Consider the following 20,932-nt stretch of genomic DNA (forward strand, 5'->3'; position numbering starts at 1 on the left):
AGTTCAGAGTAAAAATTAGTACATTATACTTTCCCTCTCCTTCCTGTTCCTCGGGGGTCTAGGAATCAAGTCAGTTGCCTGCAGGCAAGTGTGTATAACTTTACTGATGTGACAGTACTTTGAGAAATGTGAGGATGGGAGCAACAGCAACATGAGTGAGAAAGAGTGAGCAGAGGACTTACAGCTCTTGGTGAGTAATTTGTAGCTTTCTTGTAAAGCACAATTCAGTACTTCAGGCAAACAAATTTTAAATCTTACTGCACCTGGATTCTAGAACCATAAGTTTTGGTACTGCATGAAAAGTCTGTGCTTGATTACAGATGAACAGTGGATGTATTATTGTGGTAGAATAAATTAGGTTCTACTACCTCCTTTGCTTTTTTCCAGTGGAGTCTTCAGTCATGTTATTTGTGGAAATATTTTGATGACATGTAGATTTTTTTAATCCATAATTTAAATTTTTAATTAAAATTGAATTTAAATGTTTAATTTTTTTTGTTTTGCCTATATACCCATAAAAAGAATTGGAATTATCATAATTATTCTTGAATGACATTTTGCATTAGGATTCGATGCCCATTCCCATTTTTTATTAAATTGGGAACCTGGTTTTTTGCCCTATTCTTTTTCACTTATTATTTAAATAAATGTAAAATATAATTAGATCAATTTCCAAAATGTTTATTAAATTGAATTAAAATTTATTATATTACAATTTCAAAAACTGCCCAGCTATTCTAAGCTGACATTTGTATTAGCTTCTTACTGTTCTTATAATATAAAATTTATTATCTTTTTTCCTTGTCAGTAAATTGGTTTTATAAATACCTAGAAAGAAACTTAGTCACATTTCTTTACCAACATTGTTGAGATGATATGAGAAGCATTACCGCAACATTCTTAATATTTAAGTTCTTGGATAATAGACGTAATCAATATACTTGGTGGTAGGTTTTAATAATGCTATCTTTTCCTCCCAGAAACAAGTGGTGTCTATTTTATGATAAGCGTCCAATGTCTTTTCACTCTAAGTTTTCATTATCAAGAGTTGAAAGACAAGACTGCTAATGGCAAAAAATGCTGAAAGAATGCAGGGATGAAATATGAATAAACCTCAAATTAAATAACTTGGTCAAAATGAAGAAGACCCATTATTTATACTGTCCTACGTGGATTGCCCTCTCCTGGTACCTCTGAGAATGGAGAATTACTAACTCTTTTGAGTTTTATTTTATTTTATTTTTTATGATTATAAAAGCTTTGAGACTATTTTTTGTAGATTGAGGGCATAATTTAAATGTAAAACGACAAGAGATGTATATTACGTCAACGCAGATGGTCCCCAATGTCAATGGTTCAGTTACCGAACCAAGTTCGTCCTGCCCGACTCACAGCAAGCCAGAACGCTGGAACACTGGAGATTTACAGCTAAGAGAGGGCTTATTCGAAAGGCAGCCCAGCGAGGAGACAGGAAAACAAATCTCAAAGGCCAAGGGCTAGGGGTATTGATGGGATAAAGAATAAAGAAGCAGGGTGGTCTGAGGCATGGGGAGCCTCGGGAGCGTGGGGAGCATGGGAAAGGTGATTGGAGAAAGGTGCGGGAATTGTCTTTAGGTGCTGGTATAACAAAGCTACAGGCCTCTGCAAGTTCGAAAGGTCACCTCACGGGCCCTCGGCATGCCCATGTGAAGAGTCCGTAGTCTTACCCAGTCTTAACCACCTCAGTTCAAACCACATGCAGCTGACTCCAAGTTCCTGGAAAACTACTCAGGCAAACATCTTATTGTGTAGACCACCTGCTCTTGGAGGACATGCAAATCTTAAAACACCTTGATTAGTCCAGGCAGGTGAAATGGATTTGGCTAATCATTACCCAGAGTTTCAGTTCCATTTACGATTTTTCAGCTTCACTATGGTGCGAAAACAGTATGCATTCAGGAGAAACTACACTTGAAATTTCGATATTCTATGAAGATGCTGGGCAGCAGTAGTGAGCCACAGCTCCTAGTCTGCCACGGTGATCACTGGGTAGATAACTGATACACTTAAAACCATTCTGTCTTTCACTTTCAGCACAGCATTCAATTACATGAGATATTCAATACTTTATTATAAAATATGCTTTGTGTTAGATGCTTTAGTCCTCCTGTAGGCTTCTGTAAGTGTTCTGAGCATGTTTACAGTAGGCTAGGATTAGCTATGATGTTTGGTAGCTATGATGTTAGGTATATTAAATGCATTTTGACTTAATGATGTTTTTCATTTAGAGGTTTATCGGGAAGCAACCCCATCTTAAGTTAAGGAAGATCTGTACTAGGATTTTTGCTGTCCCTCTTATGTTTATCACTAGTTTTACATATTCTGTTTAAAACCACTCTGAGACAATTAAGAGTGATTCTATTTTTCACAAGTAGATAATATTAAAATTTATTCTCAATATCTCCGATAATTATTTGCATTGTAAGGGACAAGATGGTGGACTAGAAAACATGAATGCTAGACCTACTTAGCTAGAGTACCTGTTCGAAACTAAGCAAGTCTCTTCAGTCATAACTCCATTAATGAGTGCTTTTGCATCTTTCATAACCCTCTAAAAAGTCTCTTTACTTTCTTCATGTGTAAAATAGGGAGATCATTTGTACTAGGTGAGTGGATTTCAGTTATTTTTTTCCTTCCTTTCCTTTCTCAGCTTTACTGAGATATAGTTGACCTACAGCACTGTATGTTTAAGGTGTAGGGCATAATGATTTGACTTACATACATCATCAGTGACTACCACAATAAGTTTAGTGAGCATTCATCTAATATATCATCTAATATAGGTACAAGATAAATTGAAAAGGAAAAAAATTTTTTCTTGTGATGAGAACTCTTGGGATATACTCTGTTAACAACTTTCATATAACACATAGCAGTGTTAATTATATTAATCATATATTAATTATGTTTTATATAATAATAATATAACTATTATGTTGTACATTACAAATCCCTAGTACTTATTTATCTTATAACTGGAACTTTATACTTTTTAATCACCTTCATCCAATTCCCATCCCCCTACCCCTCACCTCTGGTTATCACAAATCTGATCTCTTTTTTTCCTTTATGAGTTTATTTGACTTGGAAGTATGATTGACCTACAACACTGTGAGTTCCTGGTGCACAACATAATGATTGGATATTTCTATACATTACGAAATGATAGCGATGATAAGTCTAGTTACCATCTGTCGCCATACACCATAATTTTTTCTTAATATAAGAAGTCATTATTCAAAACAAATCTTACATACGCAAATGTAAACAGATGAAAATGAAGCTGCCCTGGTTCAGGGAAGAACGTCTTCTGGAGAACACCGAGTCAACTCCCAGGTACCTTGGCATCCTGGGGGACAGAGAGTTTGGACATCATTATAGACAATGTCTAAATTTCCTCCCAGGTCTAAAATGCTGTGGTTGCTTACATAATCTCTGAGATAAATTGCCAGGTCCACAGTATTTCCATCCCTGTAATTTTATACACCAGTTTCTTAATTGAGTGAAAGTTTACTTGCAAAAGCAGATGGAATTAAACAGTTTTTCCCATTGACAGGAACATAAGATTTTCATGTTTAGCTTAAGTCAAATGTAATTTGGAATAACTTTTTTATAAAAATTCTTATAATTTATCTGTTCAAATATAATTGCACAGTAAGTAGGAGTTAATCTATAAAAGTAGGAAAATTCAGTGCCCTTCTCTTCAGCAGTGAGTTATCTGCCTAATGACTTAACATGCTTCCTCCTTTTCACCAAAAGTCTGTCTCCGTGTTCTCTTTCTTCTGCCCCACACTCTGCTTGACCAAGATCCCTCCTTCGCCAGGTCATCCTGGGAACCTTGAAATGCTCTGCTGTTTCCCCTTCCTTTTCTGTTGCTACTAATGCTTTAGGAGTTTTATTTTTTCTTGCTGAGCTAGTTTAGAAAAAGGAGAAGAGCTCCCATGACCAGTGGATTTTTCATTTTGGGGTTTGCTCTTGGGAGTGGCTAGATGCTAGCAACCCAATTTGTGATGCAGAATTTATTTCTCAGATAGAAATGATGTTAACTGTACACCAGAGACCATAGAATTTTTAGTACTAAATACTATATAGCTCATGTACAGGTGAATTCCACAATGTGTGTTGGTCTGGGAATCTATCAACTATTATAAATGCTATTTCTATAGAAAAGTGAGGTCTGTGTTTCAGGCAATCAATGTAGAAATGAATGCAGAACATTCATAGTTGGGGACTGACCATATTTATTTATTGATCCACAGGTGCATATAATCTGTAACTCTGCACCATCCATAATTAAGTACCAGCATTTACTTTTGCAGGTGAATTGAATTTAGTCTGAGAGGCTGAAATAGAGGGAACGTTTTTAGGTCTAAGCTGTGTGCATATATATATATATATATATATATATATTAGATATAATAGAAACTGAATGCAATAAAATTGATAGGTGGTACTAAGATTACATTAAGATTTGTGAAACAGGACAATTGCCTTACAAAAATAGCAAGTAAAAAATCAAGCTAGTCCTTCATAAACATTTTATTCTGGGGTGTGCTTGTTTTCTGAAACTACCTCTACTAAATCTCCTGTCAGTCTTAAAACTAGAAGGCAGAAAAGCTTCTAGTGCTACAGCCAACTGCAGTGTAGCCAGAGAAACAGGCAACAAAAATAGAACACCAGGATTGCTGAGCGTGGGTGAGGCAGAAACCACATTATGAGCAAAAGCTTCCAGTATTATTTTAGAACCAATACAGAGCTCTGCACTTCTCTCCTCTCTCTTCCAAAAACACATACTACAAAAATAAAATGAAATGAAATGTATGTGCATTTGCCCTCTTAGAACTATGATTCTTAATTTTTTTTTTCCCCTTCCTTTCTTTGGAAGCGAATCGCCAGTATGGAAACAGTGTGTAAAAGCAAGCTTGGAGGGAGGAAAGAGTTAATTGCTTTTAAGGCCCTGCAATAGAGAATTATGGTTTGAAAGATAGAGGCTGGACAGCTGGGTTTGCTGGGGTATTTTTAAATGCATTAATGCAGGCTCCAATCACTCGGCCATGCTTGACCTATTTTTGGCTCAGGCCGACCATTGTTCTATTTCTGTGCCTGTGGGCCATGCTGTTGTTGATTCATATGCAAATGCATTATCACTAGCTTTAGCCAACTTGAGCTGAGAGAGACCAGAGAGGGGGAAGAGACACACACAAACAGATAGGAGAAGGGCACCGGCTGAAGCCACTTGCAGGACTGACTGACGGTTCTCACAACGAAACTCTAGCAGCCTGAGGAACTAAAAGCCAGGTTTAATTGGTTTCTTTTTCTCGTGGGTAGAGTTAATATTTTTCTACTTATTTTGACAAAGCAATAACCCCGAAGCACATTCCTAGTTCCCACCTGCTTTTAGTTTCCGGTGTAGCCTAAACTCCAGAGAGCCTTAGCATCCACTCGGTCCTTTCTGCTTTGTACACAGGTTGGTAACGTGGGAAAAGTGTCCAGGTCTTTTGAAAAGTGTGTGTTAACAGAGAGGAAACCATTGTTGAAGCTGATCCTCTGCTTCTTTTCCTCGGGGTGGAGGGAGGACCAGCCAGGGTAACTCTTGGGGCCCGTACACTGAGCAGCGATGAATCTTTCAGTAGCTGAAGTAAGAGTGATTGGAATATGCTGCAGACAATTTACGAGACTGACTCGTGTTTTTCTTCAGATGGGGTGGCTGGACGAGAGCAGCTCTTGGCTCAGCAGAGAATGCACAGTATGATCAGCTCAGGTAAGACCCTTTTTTCATAACTGAGACCTTTTACGTGTGAAAAGGGGTTGACTTGGGAAATGAAGCTCCGGAAAGCACCTCTGTTAAGGGTTTGCTGCTTTTTGGTGTTGATGTTGCTATTTTCTTGGCGTCTAGGAGGGTTTTAGATCCCTTCCATTACTGTTTCTGTGAATATTCAGTCTGCTCAGGGACAGGCTGCTTCTGAATGAAATCTCTAAGCTTCTGATGAAGGATGGGACTGAGATAAGTAAAATGTACTTGGGGGTGTTTTGCCTGACTATGCCACTAGAAAAAGGAGATCAGTACTGATTGTAAGGGTTTTCTAATGGGACTTTAAAATAATCAGGTAAGTTCATATCGGGGCTGCAGCTTACATTGCAGTCTCCTCTAGCCGGATGATTTTATATTTACAGTGTGCCTACAGAAGCACATCTATTTATAGACCTACCTTCTGAAATGTGTTTGCTACAGGAGTTGTGAAGGTAGTTTTAATTGTGGCTTTTTCTCCTAAGCCCAAAATGAAACTGCTTAAGGATGAAATAAAATTATTATTAGCAGAGGGTTATTTTAATTTTCTTCAAAACATTTGGGGAGTCTACATTGTCAGGCAGATGCGAGGGCATAACACACATATAAAGGTGTTATATGCAGGTGCAACGTTTTAAAGAATAACAGTAACAGATTCCGATTTTTAGTTTCCCCGTGTATGTGCTTGTGCCTTCAAGGAGCTGTGCTGATGGAAGATGAAGCTTGTCAACTTTATCAATTTCTGTTTGTTAAAAGAGCAGACTCTCCGGGCGATGGCACATACTTGTAATTGTTGCTTTTCATATTTATTCCCTACAGCTAGTTCCTAAAGCTTGGGGGACTTTTTGTTTTGTTTCTCTTCTGAGTTCTTCCATCTAAATTGGCTTAAAGTTCTCCCTCACATCTTCTGTGTTCCTATGTGCACGTAATCGTAATTATAGATCACCACCTAGATTTCCATGGTAAGAATGCGGCATAAAGCAGCGTCTACTTGGTAGAGCTAGAATGGGAAGAAATATTCCACAGGTAGGCATAATGTCTGTTTTAGTATTGAACACCTTCTCATCTCTGAATCTATGTTTGAAGCAAGTTTTCTTAAACCTTGGTTACTTAGGATGATTTTAAGGTCCTTCTGTTGACCCCAGTTTTTCAATGAATCAGAATAAAATATCAATTTTGTGTAATTTGGTGTGTTTACACTTAAGTAACAGGACTTACATTAATTAGTAGTGCCTGCTTATGGAAAGCAAACGTACCAGAATTTCATTATGGTTTATTATCTTTGCGGCTGTAAAGTTGACAAAAGCTTGCGGAGGGGTCAACCGGAATGTCTCCGATGGAACCGGTCACTTAGCATTTTATTTTTTAAATATCCACCAACTCTATAAAAATTACTATTTTAGATGTCTTTTCAGTACTACACTTTATCCTTTTAGTCCTTACCTCTGTATTACAAGTTTCCTATTTCTTTCACGTGGTAGAAACAAAGCTGTACCTTTCAAGCAGATACTGTCTGCTGGCATTGAACCTTGCTACAGGTGTTTGCAAGCTTCACTGTCTCAGCGTCTTTGATAATCATACATAAATTTACTCCAATTTCAGTTGAGATTGTCATTTTCCTGACATTTAATGATTTTTATACAAAGCAACAGTATTTTCAAGCAGGGAAGCACTTGAGACTGTCTGTGCTATTGTCAGTTTTACAGGAAGCAACATTTAAGCACCAGCTGTTAAACGAAAAGTGATGTCAATTGACATCAACTCCCAAACCTGTCTGATATAAATAAGGAAAAACTCCAAGTTCTATTTATTTTTAAAATTTGAAACATAAAAACATTTGCATTCTTCCCACCATGTCCTGTAACATTTGATTTTGTTTAATATATTATTATATGCCCTTAAATTTAATTCCCCTAGTTTTTATTGTATACTTCTGAGACAGTGGCTCTCAAAGGTGCCGTCACCAGGAGTATTTTACAAAATACCGATGTCTGGGTCCACCCCTAGAGTTTCTGATTTAAACGGTATTAGAAACATCCTGGACATTGGGATTTTAAAAATCCTGAGCAATTCTAATATGCAGCAAACTTTGGGTATCACTGATACAGGGGAAGGGGGAGGTGATGGGTTGCTGGTGACCCATATCAATAGGGTTGGCCCTTTAAGTTAATTGCTAAATTAGGGGTGTGTTTGTCCACATTTAGCTACAAATCTTGTTCAGCTGGCTTTTGGACCAGTGGTAGGGATATGATTGATAGGCTTAGAAATGGTTGGAGTCTTTGGATCTGAAAGAGAAAAAGATATATTGCGGCAGTGCAGGGTGGAGGGGGCACTGCTTGAGGAGTGGAAAGCTCTGTTCTAGCTAGAGCTCTGCTGTTAACCAGTTGTGGAACTGGTTTACTCACCTGTAAACTGAAGAATAATGATGTCCTCCTGCTTACCTCTTGACATTTCTGTGAAGTTCAAAGGTAACATGTCATTAATGTGTGCACTCACTGTTATTATTGCTATTTTTAATGAATGAACCTGGGTTTCTGGCTCTTCAATACCAAGGTCTATCTTGCTGAATGAGCCAGATGAGCTAGATTGCATGTCACATGGGGGAATGAATTTTAGTTTTGATAAATTTTCTTTAGTTATCTTATAAATCAGCTTTTTGTTTTGTTTCCCTGCTCTGATAAGAATTAAATTCTTTCCTTGGGTAAATGGTGACTTTAAATCAGAGTAGTATGGGTATGTGTGTATTTTCTGTGAAATGTCTTCTTAATAGTCAAAGGCAAAGAAGCTGCAGAATATGTAATTGGACAGTGAGATCCCAACAGCAGATTTCTTGAGATTAATTGTTTAAAAAGCTTTGTTCTGTTGTTAGTCGTTGCTTTAGAGTTCCCATTTGTTTTTCTAGTTGTGCTGGATACTATGCATTAAGCTAGATGACTTTTTTCTTCAGAGCTCTTTATATACTATTAAATTGCAAGTGTTTTATATGCTTCCATTTTTTTCCTAATACTGACCCAGCCAGGCTAGACATCTAAAGTAGAATTAGGTTCTACAATGTAGTCTGTTAATATCTTTTTAATAAAAAGCTTTATAATATTGAATCTCGGAATTTGGTACGAGTGACACATTTTGCCAGGTCGGTCTCCACTTTTGTGGCCTGTGTGGGCCAATATAAGTGATAACTGGCAGAAGCTGAGGCATGTGCAAACATTGACTCAGGTCACTCAGCAGTAGCTGGCAGAATTCGGGGTGTTCTGTTGCCAGGCATGTTGCTTAATGCGTTGGACAGCAGAGCTTTCCAGACAATATTGGAATGATTATTATGAAAGAATTTCCTAGAGTTTGTACAGCATCAGTGTAAAATACATTTACAATAAGGAAAAGTCGTGTTTTCACTATGCATTCTTATTTTTGGGTACAAAAGAAAAACATTTAAATCTAAATTCTGAATTTCTTTTGAGGAAAATGTTTCTTTACCCTTTCAGAATCCTTTTATCTCCATGGTGTGTATTGTCGAGGGAAAAGGAACATTTTAGATTCAGTAGTCATTTATGTCTACTTGGAAAGCAGAATCTAATTATGAAAATGTAAGTCTGTGAAATGCTCCTGTCATGTCAAGAATCACTTCTGGTATTCCCCATAATTACTATTTTTGCTGTTCTCTAACTCAGGTTATCTTCACTTACAAGGCTGTTATCAATTGAAATATTTGATACGTAGCAATCAAAAAGCTAGATATAAGTAGGCCAGTTGAGGATGGGAACAAGAATGAGTATTTTCTTTTTCTGTGGGTGACACAGGTGGCATAATTGTTGCTATGTGCTTTAAGTAAGAAAATTCAATAAAACCCCTCACAAGAATATAATAAGCCCAAATTCTGAATTTAAAGTGGTGAGTTTTGATTTTGGAGATGAGAAATTTGTAAATGTACGACATAATGTCTCACCACAGATAGATGATGAAGTGACCCTAAAATAGTATAAGCCAGCAACCCACCCCCAACACCATACACAGTACTTAGCACTGACTGAGCGAAGAAAATGATATGACCTAATGCAACATATCTCAGAAACTGGTAGTTAAGGGAAAAAGGGAGGCAGGGATCTTTGATCAGAACAGAGAGACTTAACAGGGCCTGAATCCTGTTCCTCCTTAGAATTTTACTGACAAGAGGACAACTTCCTGAAAATTCTCACTAACGTTCCCGTATCTGGAGAGAAGCAAACTGAGTGGATATCCTCAGCTTTTGGTGGCGGTGGTGTTTTTTCTTGTAACTGAGGAATAGTAGAAAGGATTCTGGAAGAGAAACTGGTGAAATGGAGGAAGGTGAACAAACACTATGTCTCTGGAGAAATGAAGACTTCAGAGCAACACTCTAAATTGGGAAAATGACCCATAGCTCTTTGCAATGAAATACCCTTCCCCAACTAATCTTATAGATCCCACCAAGAAAAAAAAAAAAAATCAACTTCACTGAATCCATGGAATTGTCTAATAATTGCTCCCCACAAATAGGAAAATAAATTCCATAAAATAAGAGCTCAGAGATGAGATGATATTGATAAAACAGTAGAATGGGATGAAAAGGATATTTTAGGTCTAGGGAAACAAATTTAGAATGAAAACATGATGATTATAGAAGAGAAATACCCATTAGAAATAGCGGGGAACAATAGGCACCAGTGACAATCTTTACCAACAAAGAGGAAAGGCTGGAGACAGAGGGATGAAAAAGGAAAATGGATTAAAGCAATTGGAGAGAAGTCAATAGTAAGAAAGACAAAGACAGTGTAACAAAAAGATTATTTATGTCCTTGAAGTTGATATTCCAAAACGTTGCAATAGAAGATCACTTTGTAAAAATGAAGAAAGATTATTTCAGTGAAAAGGAAAAAAGAAAAAGAAGTCTGCAGATTGAAAGAACTCCCGTCTTTTAGGAAAATTTGCTGCAAGTGCTCATCACAGAGACATAGCCTAACTGGGCTATTGAATTTCAAATGATAAATAATTCCTCAGGGGTTCAGGCAGGTAAGGCAAAGATCTACAGTGAGGGAGAGGGGGGAGGAAGAGAATGTGTGAAACTCTAGAAGCTTTATCAAACTTATCCAGCACTCAGTGCCAGAAGATAATGAAGAAAAATCTCTGAAGCTGAAAAAGAAGTACAACACAGTGTTCCACCCAGGGCAGATGTTATTAAAGTATAGAGAAAATGGGTAGGCAAGTTCGACATTTCTCAAACATGACCTAGACTGCTTGACAGGGAAACCCACTCAATGAAAAAATGAGCTTGGAACAAAAGCAAAAAATGAAATTCAGTCGGAAGTAGAGAAAGCATAGTAAGGTTAATGGGGCAAAAATTGAATCCTTTTTAAACAACTATGAGATTGTGCTTGTAGGAGAGAAAGCAAATTTTATGAAGTAGGGCAATGAAAAAATATTCATAAAGCTCTCATCCATATGAGGCACTGGGGAGAGGTGAAATGCAAGGATGTGTGAAAGTGCTAATATCATCTCCTTTCTGAGCAGGGACAGACTCCCTGCTGCTTAAAATAGAAACACGTGGTTAAAAAAAAGATCTAAATACTGATTTCTTTTTAGTAGTGTCTTCATTTAATCTTAGAGATATCTTTTTGGAAATAGTACCTCATATAGGAAGGAAGCATTTAGTATGTTTATAGTCCCTTCAGTTACAGTTTTTCATTATTAAATTCATTTAAATTTAATGTTTTTTAAATAAAAATAACTTTGGTGATATGATCTCATTTTATAAGAGTATATTTTATTTATCAATCTCCCAGAATAATTCATATATAAGTAGAAGGAAATCAGGAAAAACTGTGTGTGGAGGTGGTCGGAGGGGAACTTTGGTTTCCATTGTCATGAGTTTTTGCCTTGTGTGTGAATTTTTATAATACGCATATATTTTCTAAAGTGTTTCTTACACACCCACACATGAAGCTACTATGCCAAAATACTAACAGTGATTAACTGTAAGTAGTAGGTATATAAGCTAGGTTGTCTCCCATCGCGAGTAACAGAAAATCGTATTCGAAGTAACAATGACAAGGGAATTTAATCATTTAGTGAAATACCATGGTACTCAGGCAGCACCAGGGGCGTCAGTAGTATCAACAGGTTCTTCAAACTGTTCTTCTCTGCTGGCCTGAGAGTTTGTATCGTCCTAAGTCTGTTTCCTCCAATAGTCTCAAATTGATTGTAGCAGTTCCAGACGTTGTCTACATGCATGGTAAATTCCAGAGACATAGATGAGAAAAGTTTGCTTTCTTGGATGTTTTCTTAAGGAAGTTTTTTACCCAAAATTTCTCTAGCAGGTTTTCCTTCATAACTCATTGACCAAAAGAGCATCACCTGCCCATATATTAGCAAGTCATTGAAAAGAAGAATGAGACCCCTATGATAGCTCCTTAGGACCATGACTGAGCCAGGGAGGGTGGAGGCGACAGCTAATAATCTAGTTTCTATAAGGAAGAAGAAAGGGTGGGCAGAATAGATGTTGGCTAGGCACCACAGTATTTGCTACAGTGTTTGTTGGTAGTTGGACTTTTCTTCTTTGTAATTTTCTTTAGTTTGTAATTTCTCAAAATACAAATAAGTGAAGGAAGTGGGCTATGTAATTTCTCTTTCAATTGAATTGTGTTACTTCATTTTCATGAAGATATGCATCCATTTAAACACCAATAAAATTTTTTAATAGTATTGAATAGAAATTAGTTGTGGAAGAAGACTGGATGCCTCTAGGTTGCAAGTCATTTTTTTAGAAAGGAGGAAAATCAACATTGTGAACTGGTGCATTACAAGCATTTATTAGAAATTTGAGTAAAATATTCATTTCTTGTTGGCTTTGAGGGATGCAGAAAACATTAACAGAAATTTATGTCATAATATGTAAACTTTTTGGTATATTAAGGAGGGTTTTCTTTAAAATATTCAGAATGCAGTTTCTTTGCCAGTATGTTGTTATAGTTATTACATTTTCAGAGTAATGAACAATTTTAACAATCTGGAATGGTAACTACATTTTAACATTTTTTTTTCCTGAATTGGAATACTTTGAAAACAATTTAATTGGAATAAAAGCCCATGAAAATGACTTTTAAAACAAGCCTTCTTTAGATGAAATTCAAAGATATTTTGGCATGTGCTTCAAAACAGTGTGTCAATGCCATGGTCTATCCCATTCTTCAAAGGAAGTTGAGGTTCTAGTGGTTATTAGCTTGAGAGGCGAAATGCCCTTACAACGGACAGTTTTCCCTTTTGTAATCTTGGGGGATTGACAGTTGGGATATGAAAGGACAAGAAAATACCTTGTTCCCACTAGTTCTATTCTTCTTCCACTAAGTCAGTTGCACAAAACAAATTTAATTTAAACAAATATTTTTACAGTACTAAACGACGTATATACTTTTAAGTGTTATCAGAGAACATTTTGTTTAGGTGCTCCATAAATACAAAACTAAGTCATTCTTATGTTTTATAAAAATATCAGTTCTATTCATTATTTCCATGTTAAATTTTCAATAGTGATGGGCCTTTTATATATGGTGTTTTAAAAATACCCAATAATTAAATCCAATGAAAGCTACATTTAAGGAAGAAGGAAATTTACCAAACCACAGAGTGTAACTAGTCATTTACTTATGATTAAACTCTTTGCATGTTGATAAGGTTGGAAATACCCCAGAACTTCACTTTTTTGCTTCTTCCCCTCATGATCTACCACTTGTGTTTGAGATGTTCAATTCGTAATTTATATGCAGTATTGACACAATTGTAGCCATGTGGATGTCATTTTCAATTATTCGAGGTAAGTTTTGGTGGGTGGCTAAGGCACGACATTTCCAAACTCGGTTAAAATATGAGAATGTCATGTAGTTTTTTCAAAATTTGAAATTAAAAGCAAGCAAGAAAAGAAACCTGGGAAAATTTCACTGAATTTCCATTAAATTACATTGTGGCCTGGGAGTTGTTGCTTTAGTAGAAACATGTTTACCCAGAAAGTTTTCAGGGAACCCCACATAGGATGAACTAGAAAAGCTGTTGGTGAATTGAACTCGATTTTAAGTTTTATTTGTGGTGATGTTTTTTGAGTCTGCTTTCAAATAGAATTCAAGTATGTATTTTGAGTCTGTGATTTTATATCAGGAACTACTCATTTTAGATTAGAAACAACAATTATCAGTATTAGATAACATTTTTATGGTTTTTCTGCCACATTCCCCTCTGATCCAGTTATTTAGTCTCAGTTTAGGAGGTCAGTGATTGGATCTATATATTCTCACCTTTTTTTTAAAAAAATCATTGTCATTCTTATTATTGATATAATGAGCTAATGTTTCAAAGCTTTTTCTGTACCAGGCATGTTTTATCATTTAATACTCTCCACAGCTTGAAGAGGTATACAATAGTTGTAGCATATTTTGCAGATGAGGACATAGTTTCAGTGAACTTACGGATGGTCATCATGGCTAGGAGCTGGCAGGGTCAGGTATGAACTTGTGCTTGTTTACCATGTCCCTGCCACTTTTTCTCAAAGAGAAAAATATTTAGCATAGGATAAAGTTTTTCACATCTGTTTTGTGCTAAAAATGTGGAGTCAACTGTACTTATAGACAAACATCTAGGTACACTTCTTAGTCCTGGGATGTTTACAGCCCACATAAGCAAATCTGTTGAAAGGCTTTCTGGAACAGCCTTACTTCACAGTTCCAGAGCTTGGTATTTAAATTGGAGTAAGTTAACAAGATTCCGAGCTGAGACCAACTTAAGGCAACCTCCAGAATTCCATGAGATTGATAATACATGGAGTAATGAGCAGACACTGTGGACAGAACCAGTATTCCCCATGCAGTTTGCCATTGCTCACAGTAACATCTCACAAAGCATAAAGGTAAGGTTTATACCACTTCAAAAGAACACGATTATTAATGTATTTTAGCTGGAGAAAGTTTGTTTTTCAAATGTTAGCACTGTGGGGCTCAGTTTCTTTCAACCAAAGTATTTGAATTATACCCACCCTGGTCTTTACCTAGAAATAGGGGCAAGGAGAGGTTAATAAAGTTTGCGTCTCCACTCAAGTCTTGCTTTCAACATGCAATGTCAAATTTTTGAGCCAAAGAATGATCTTAACAAAATTTAGATTCTGCCTATTTTGAATATATATTGGTCCAATTTGGGTCCAATTTTGGGTGAAAATTGGATGGAAGTGTCCAATTTGATATTACATTTTTCTTTATCTTGAGTTAAATTTTCTTTCTTTGGATGAATATTGTATGTTCTATAGGTGGCTTATGCATAAAATTCACCAATTAGATGCTAATCCAGTTATTCAAGACCCAACTCTTTGGTTTCCATCAACTGATTTTTATAATTCTATTTGCTCTGAGAATCTCAAGCCATCTTTATGAATCAATACATTGTAAAAGCATTATTGATTGTCATGTTAATGACCAACATAATTTATTGCCTTCCTAAGGGAAAGAAGCTTTCAGAAGATCATTAAATGCATTAAAATCTGCAAATGCCCACATGTCTGTGGCTCTCTTTAGCAGGCTGACTCCTTTGGGTCAGTTATTCTTAGCTCCGTATTTCTATCTTATGGCATTGCAGGTCTAAGATTAGCTTGTTAGGCGTTATCATGCCATCTGAGTTACCTCCTAATATAACTCTACACTGGAATGATTATTTATAGAAAGAGCATTCTGTCATTTTTGGGTTATTTCTAGTAGTTTAAATAAAGAAGAATAACATTCAAGTGAAACCACAGATTCCTTCCTGCTGCCAAAACAACATGATAACTGTCTGCTTAAGGGGCAATAATGTTTAAATGTGTGCTTAGGGTGATTGCAGAATTCTTTTTACCACTGCCACTCTGACAGAAGGGGGAGGCCTTCGGATAGTGACGTATAATGCTTATGGAAAGGCAGCGAGGCAGCCTTGATGCTTTCTGTCACAGAGCACAGAAGACTCTGGTTGATGATGACAACATGAGACACTCAGGGTTTATTTTTAGAAACAGACATTGCTAAGCTCTCTGTTTGGTGTTAATATGGCTCATAAACAGGGCTCCTTGCTGTTGACCCTTCCAGTGAAAATGGCATTTTATACACCCATACACACACGCACAACCTTTTTTTTTCTTTTCTTACTTTGCAAGAATGACTCTGTTATTAAGAAAAATATTAGAAATTTTTAAAGCTAGTAAGTCTAAATTCTATTAAATTCCTCTAGTAGATATAGATTATTTTTAAAATCCCATGAAGATTGGGTTTAAGAGATGGTTTATGAAAGACAATTGAATGTTTTAAGTACAGTGAATATACAGGTTGGCTGTAAGGTGTGGAAAAATAGGTGAATATACATCCTAAATGACTTTTAATAATACATTACAATGCCTGTAAAATATATCATCTGTGCTTCTGGCTTTATTGTGGCAATGTATAAAATAAAGCTATAAAAGATTATAATTATGATGCATTCATGTACGTTACTGATTTTAAATAGATGAAATAAAATCTTAATATATTTTTTAAAAAGTTGATACAAGCCTCTGTTAGTTGTTTTCATATACCTAACTCTTGATGAGCCCAACAGATTTCATGTACAGTAAAGTGTACAGTTTCACATTTGAGAGCTATTCTCTTATTTTACTTAAACTGTGCACTTAATGCAGAACTTAGTAATTGATATTTTGCTTTAAAATTAGAATTGTGATTTTAATCTTTTAAATTTACATTTCGTGTTTCCTGATTATTAACTCATCATTAGATGATGAAAATGTTAAAGTGGTATGTTTCATATTACACCTTAGTCAAAATGCTTTAGAATGAATAATTTAGAGCTCTGTAGGAATATTCATAATTTTGTTACCAATTATTTACTGAAAAAACATATTATCTTTTTAAAAGATAAATATTTTTGTGCTTGTGCTCAATATAAGGAATCCACTGATCGTTAAGAATTTGCAGAATGATGGACAAAAACAGGAAACACACAGCAATTCAGGTGTATTCTCAAAGAAGCCAAGATGTAAATAAATTCAGAGGGGTGGAAGTAGAAGCAATTATAGGAACCAGTTGCATCCCAACCACTCTTAATTAGCAGGTTGAAGGTTTGGGGAGGGTGATGTAATTGTTTGAAGCTTTGGAAGCTGAGGCAAAACAGTCATTCATCTGTCCATTTTTCACTCAAAAATATTTGAGAGTCATCCATGAGCCAGGTACTGTTCTAGGAATAGAGGCTCTACCTATGAAACAGGACAAGGAGACACATGGTAAACTGTTCAATTGAATGACGGATGGATAAGGCTACTTCAGATAGTAATAAGTACTAAGGGAAAACAAAATAGAAAAATGGGATAGAAAGTGACTGGTAGCAGGGGTGGTATTAGCTATGGTAGTCAAGTAAAGCCTTTTGAGGATGCTAAGATATGAAGAACATCTTCCCAATGAAAGTAGGTTTTCCATCAACATTGCATTTGGGCTAAGTCAAATAGAATGAAAGCACAGTTAGAAAAGAACAGAAAATATTATGGAGCTATTGTAGCTTCCACTTGCCTTATGTGAAGAATGGGGGAACTTTTATCAGCATGTCAATGAGAAAGCCCCAGGGAAAGGCTGTTGGCTATGATTCTCTCTAGTTTCCAAAGAGACTGTGGAATCAGCTGAGCTCTTCCTAGGATTAATGCTGTTGACTGGAAATTAAGGACCTTGTAGAACTCCTTACCTTTGCTGCTTCCTAAAGATTCATCTTCACCCCTATTCAAACTCTTACCTCAACTGTGCTGAAACTTCTTACTCAAGCGGTATGAACCATCCTAGTAGTTTAGTGAATAATTCCTCTTCCCTGGGGGCCAAAAAGAAGGGGAACAATATGTCCTCATGGGGAAGAAGAGAAGTCTGAGAACATTTTCTCATGAACACAATATTGCACATTTTTTAAGGGGTATAAAATACAGTATAAATTACAGTGTTTATTGAGCACCTATAGTATGCCAGGTACTTAATTCAGGGAAATCATGGGTCAAATAGCAACCTTGTTAGGTGGCTGTAGAACTGTAACTTACAAACAAAATGTTTGGAATACATAATCTTCCTTGTGTTGGCTAGTGAATAGATTTGTGACAAATTGTTGCAATAGTTGAGCAAGGAAGTACTTCATGGAGGTGACAGACCTATTTTTAAAAAAGAAGAAACAGCAGTGTGCTGGGAGCTGTTTTCCCCACATGTTCTGCTCTCTCATGGATAGGGAACAATGATGGTTACACATAGGAGAATGCACAAACATTTTTGAGGGACTGACACATTATCTCACATGCTTGATGCCTCATGGGGTTTTCCCTCAACATTCCAATTGGTCTAAGTCAAATGGAATGAAAGCACAATTAGAATAGAGCAGGAAGTGTTCTGAGGCTATTTTAAACTCCACTGACATGCCTTGTGGAAGGGATGGGGAAACCTTTATTAGCGGGTAGGTGAGAGAGCCAGGGGAAGGCTGTCAGCTACAATTTTTCTCTAGCCTCAAGAAGACTGGGACTGAGCCAGACTCCTGGCCAACGTGCTTTGTTGGATTCACAGTGTAGCTGTGAAAAATAGTTAATAGCCACCTTCTTTTTTTTCTCCAAGGATTGTCTTATTCAGTCAATATTTATTGAGTACTTGACAGCTATATTTTTAAGCTAGATTTCTTGTTTATCTGTTATTATTGTTTATATATTTAATCAGCTATTTCCTTTTTCTGAAATACCCTTCTGCTTTATTCCACCTAGTATTCACTGGAGAAATTCTAACTCTTGCAAAGCCCAGTTCAAATGTTTCTATATCACTAAATTTTCCCCAAACCCCTGCAATACTTCCCCAGTCATAATATTAATCTCTCTTCTCTCCTCTCTGTCTTCTCTCTCCTCTCCATCCCCAATAATCCTTTATTACTCCCTTAGAACATGCCCATTTTCTGTCTTATACTGTGGTTATTTATGTACATGTGTCCCCATCCCCCCCAATTAGTTATGTGCTCCAAGAGGAAAAGGATCATGTTTTACTTCTATTTTTATTCCCTGCAGTGCCTAGCACATAATTGATCCCTGAGACTATTTTTAAATGAATGAATGAATGATTAAACAGTACAGTGGTATTGTACACAATCTGTTTTTGATTTTTTGAAATGTTTCCTTCTTTTATGTAGAAAATAAGTCCTCAGTTATTTGTAAATTTGAAAAATACAGACTTTTGAGGATGTTAGAAACTTTGACTCAAAAATTTAAATTATTCATTACAGAATGTAAGTCAAGAATGATCCCCAGTGCTTCGACAATATGTATATGAACCTTTAAATGTTTCAATTATCCTTAACAAAGGGAATTTTGGAATATTCTTACTTGAGTTGATTTTTCAATGAATAATACCAATAGAAATTTCATAAGATACATGTCTGCATTCAAAATGTTGTGTGAAATAGCTAATTTAAGACTGCCTGAATGTAAATGCACTCTTTTTTATCCAAGGAGAAGAGTAAATTTGGTTGTGCAGATGATTACAGGTGTACTTTTATATTATTCAAACACCATTTCACATTTAATCCTATTTTTCTCTTTGTGATACTTTTTATGTAAAGACAGTTTTCTTAGATAAAGGACAAAAATGAATGGATTTTTGGGTTAACAACAGTATCAATTTGAAACAGTTCTGCACCTTGCATTGCTATTTAGAACTCATCTTCATTTCTTCAGTCACTATTTAATTAGCTATGTTCTTTGAGAAGGGGGCAATGAAAGAAGATTTTTTTTTTTTTTTTTGGTAAACCCTTTACTGATCAAATTTTGAATGCCAAAGGTATCAGTAATTTTAAAAATTATCTGAAGTAAAATGTCAGAACAGGGAATTCACACAGTGAGATACTAAGGAAAAACAGATGGATGGAATGAATCAATCTGTATACAGAGCTATTCAAGGAGAAGAATGAAATAAATATATTTATGTCTTAGTGGGAGAGGAATGATGAAAAGAATAGATATAACATATGTGGAGAAAAGACACATAATTTTTTGTGGTAGTCCTTTTGCCCTGGTTTAGGCTTGAACTCAGCACAAGTTAGGATAAATTAAGGGCATTAAGGCTCAGAAAATTAATTGAGTTGGTTAAAAATATAAGTATGAGCCAAAAAAGGAGTTGGATAATAAAACAAAATTTTGCAACCTAGCCATTGAAATCAGCTTAGTAGAGCACAGGGAATGAATGCATGCCCATGTTCTTTCAGTGACTTTGCTAAATGCTGCCAATTGTATTTTCTCATCATTAGGAATCCAAGTTAAGTTTCTAAGTGCTGTAATAATCATTTTGAGATGGAACAAATCAAGGTTGGTTGATCTTGGATTCAGAAGTTTCTCATTCTTATATTAACCATTACCAAGAAATAAGGATTAGTTCAAGCAAAACTCCAAAGGAATATAATTTTAAAGCTATAAACACAGTAAATTGAAAACACTCATTTGTTTTCTTTTCTGAAGATGAACAAAAAATGTTAAAAAAAATTACCTTGGTATCAGCTTAACCTAACTTGTATATTATAAGAAGGAAAACAGTGTAAACAATCTCAGGCAACCAATGATTAAACATAATAGAAACAATGCCCCTAGTTTAAAATCACTTCCTTCAGATTTTAATCAAGAGTCAACTCTCACTATTCATTATCCCAATAATTAAATGGAAATTACCTCTACATCATTATCCTGGAAAGAGTAATGATTCTTTAAAAAAAAATTTTTTTTTCAGCAGATAGTGCTAAACCTGGATATGGATATAACTTTAGAAAACCTTATGAGTTCATTTTTAGATGACTAGAAAACATATTAAATTGCTTTGTAGACAAGAGAAGAGAACATCTTTCTGTTTCATTATCTACTGCCCAGTCATGTTCCTTGGGCACTGAACCAAAATGGGGTAGAGATTATTTTTATGCTTCACCAATCATATATGTGAGAACCATTTTTCCCACATCCCTGCCATCACTGAATGTTGTCAGATTTTAGATATTTTTACCAAATTGAGAGATGAAAAATGGCACAACATTACTTTTTTATGTGAATTTCACTGA

The 20,932-nt window shown here is 35.8% G+C and overlaps 1 protein-coding gene across 34 annotated transcripts in view; it reads left to right on the forward strand.

Annotated features, from left to right (window-relative positions):
• Positions 1-5,110: 5,110 nt before the first annotated feature.
• The window catches only part of HDAC9 (histone deacetylase 9), a 581,092-nt gene continuing 565,270 nt past the window's right edge, over positions 5,111-20,932 (forward strand). For 2 of the 34 annotated variants that reach the window (XM_027102615.1, XM_027102623.1), the window contains exons 1-2: positions 5,174-5,506; positions 5,738-5,800. In XM_027102615.1, the coding sequence (XP_026958416.1) occupies positions 5,779-5,800 (22 nt within the window). In that variant the 5' untranslated portion in view covers positions 5,174-5,506; positions 5,738-5,778. Of the gene's footprint in view, positions 5,507-5,737; positions 5,801-8,133; positions 8,296-20,932 lie in introns of those variants that run through there. The other 32 variants (XM_027102611.1, XM_027102603.1, XM_027102624.1 and 29 more) reach the window with 29 other exon arrangements.

Source organism: Aethalodelphis obliquidens, unplaced genomic scaffold (assembly GCF_003676395.1).
Source record: "Aethalodelphis obliquidens isolate GAN/ISIS:26980383/991018 unplaced genomic scaffold, ASM367639v1 scaffold5, whole genome shotgun sequence".
Taxonomy (NCBI): Eukaryota; Metazoa; Chordata; class Mammalia; order Artiodactyla; family Delphinidae; genus Aethalodelphis; species Aethalodelphis obliquidens.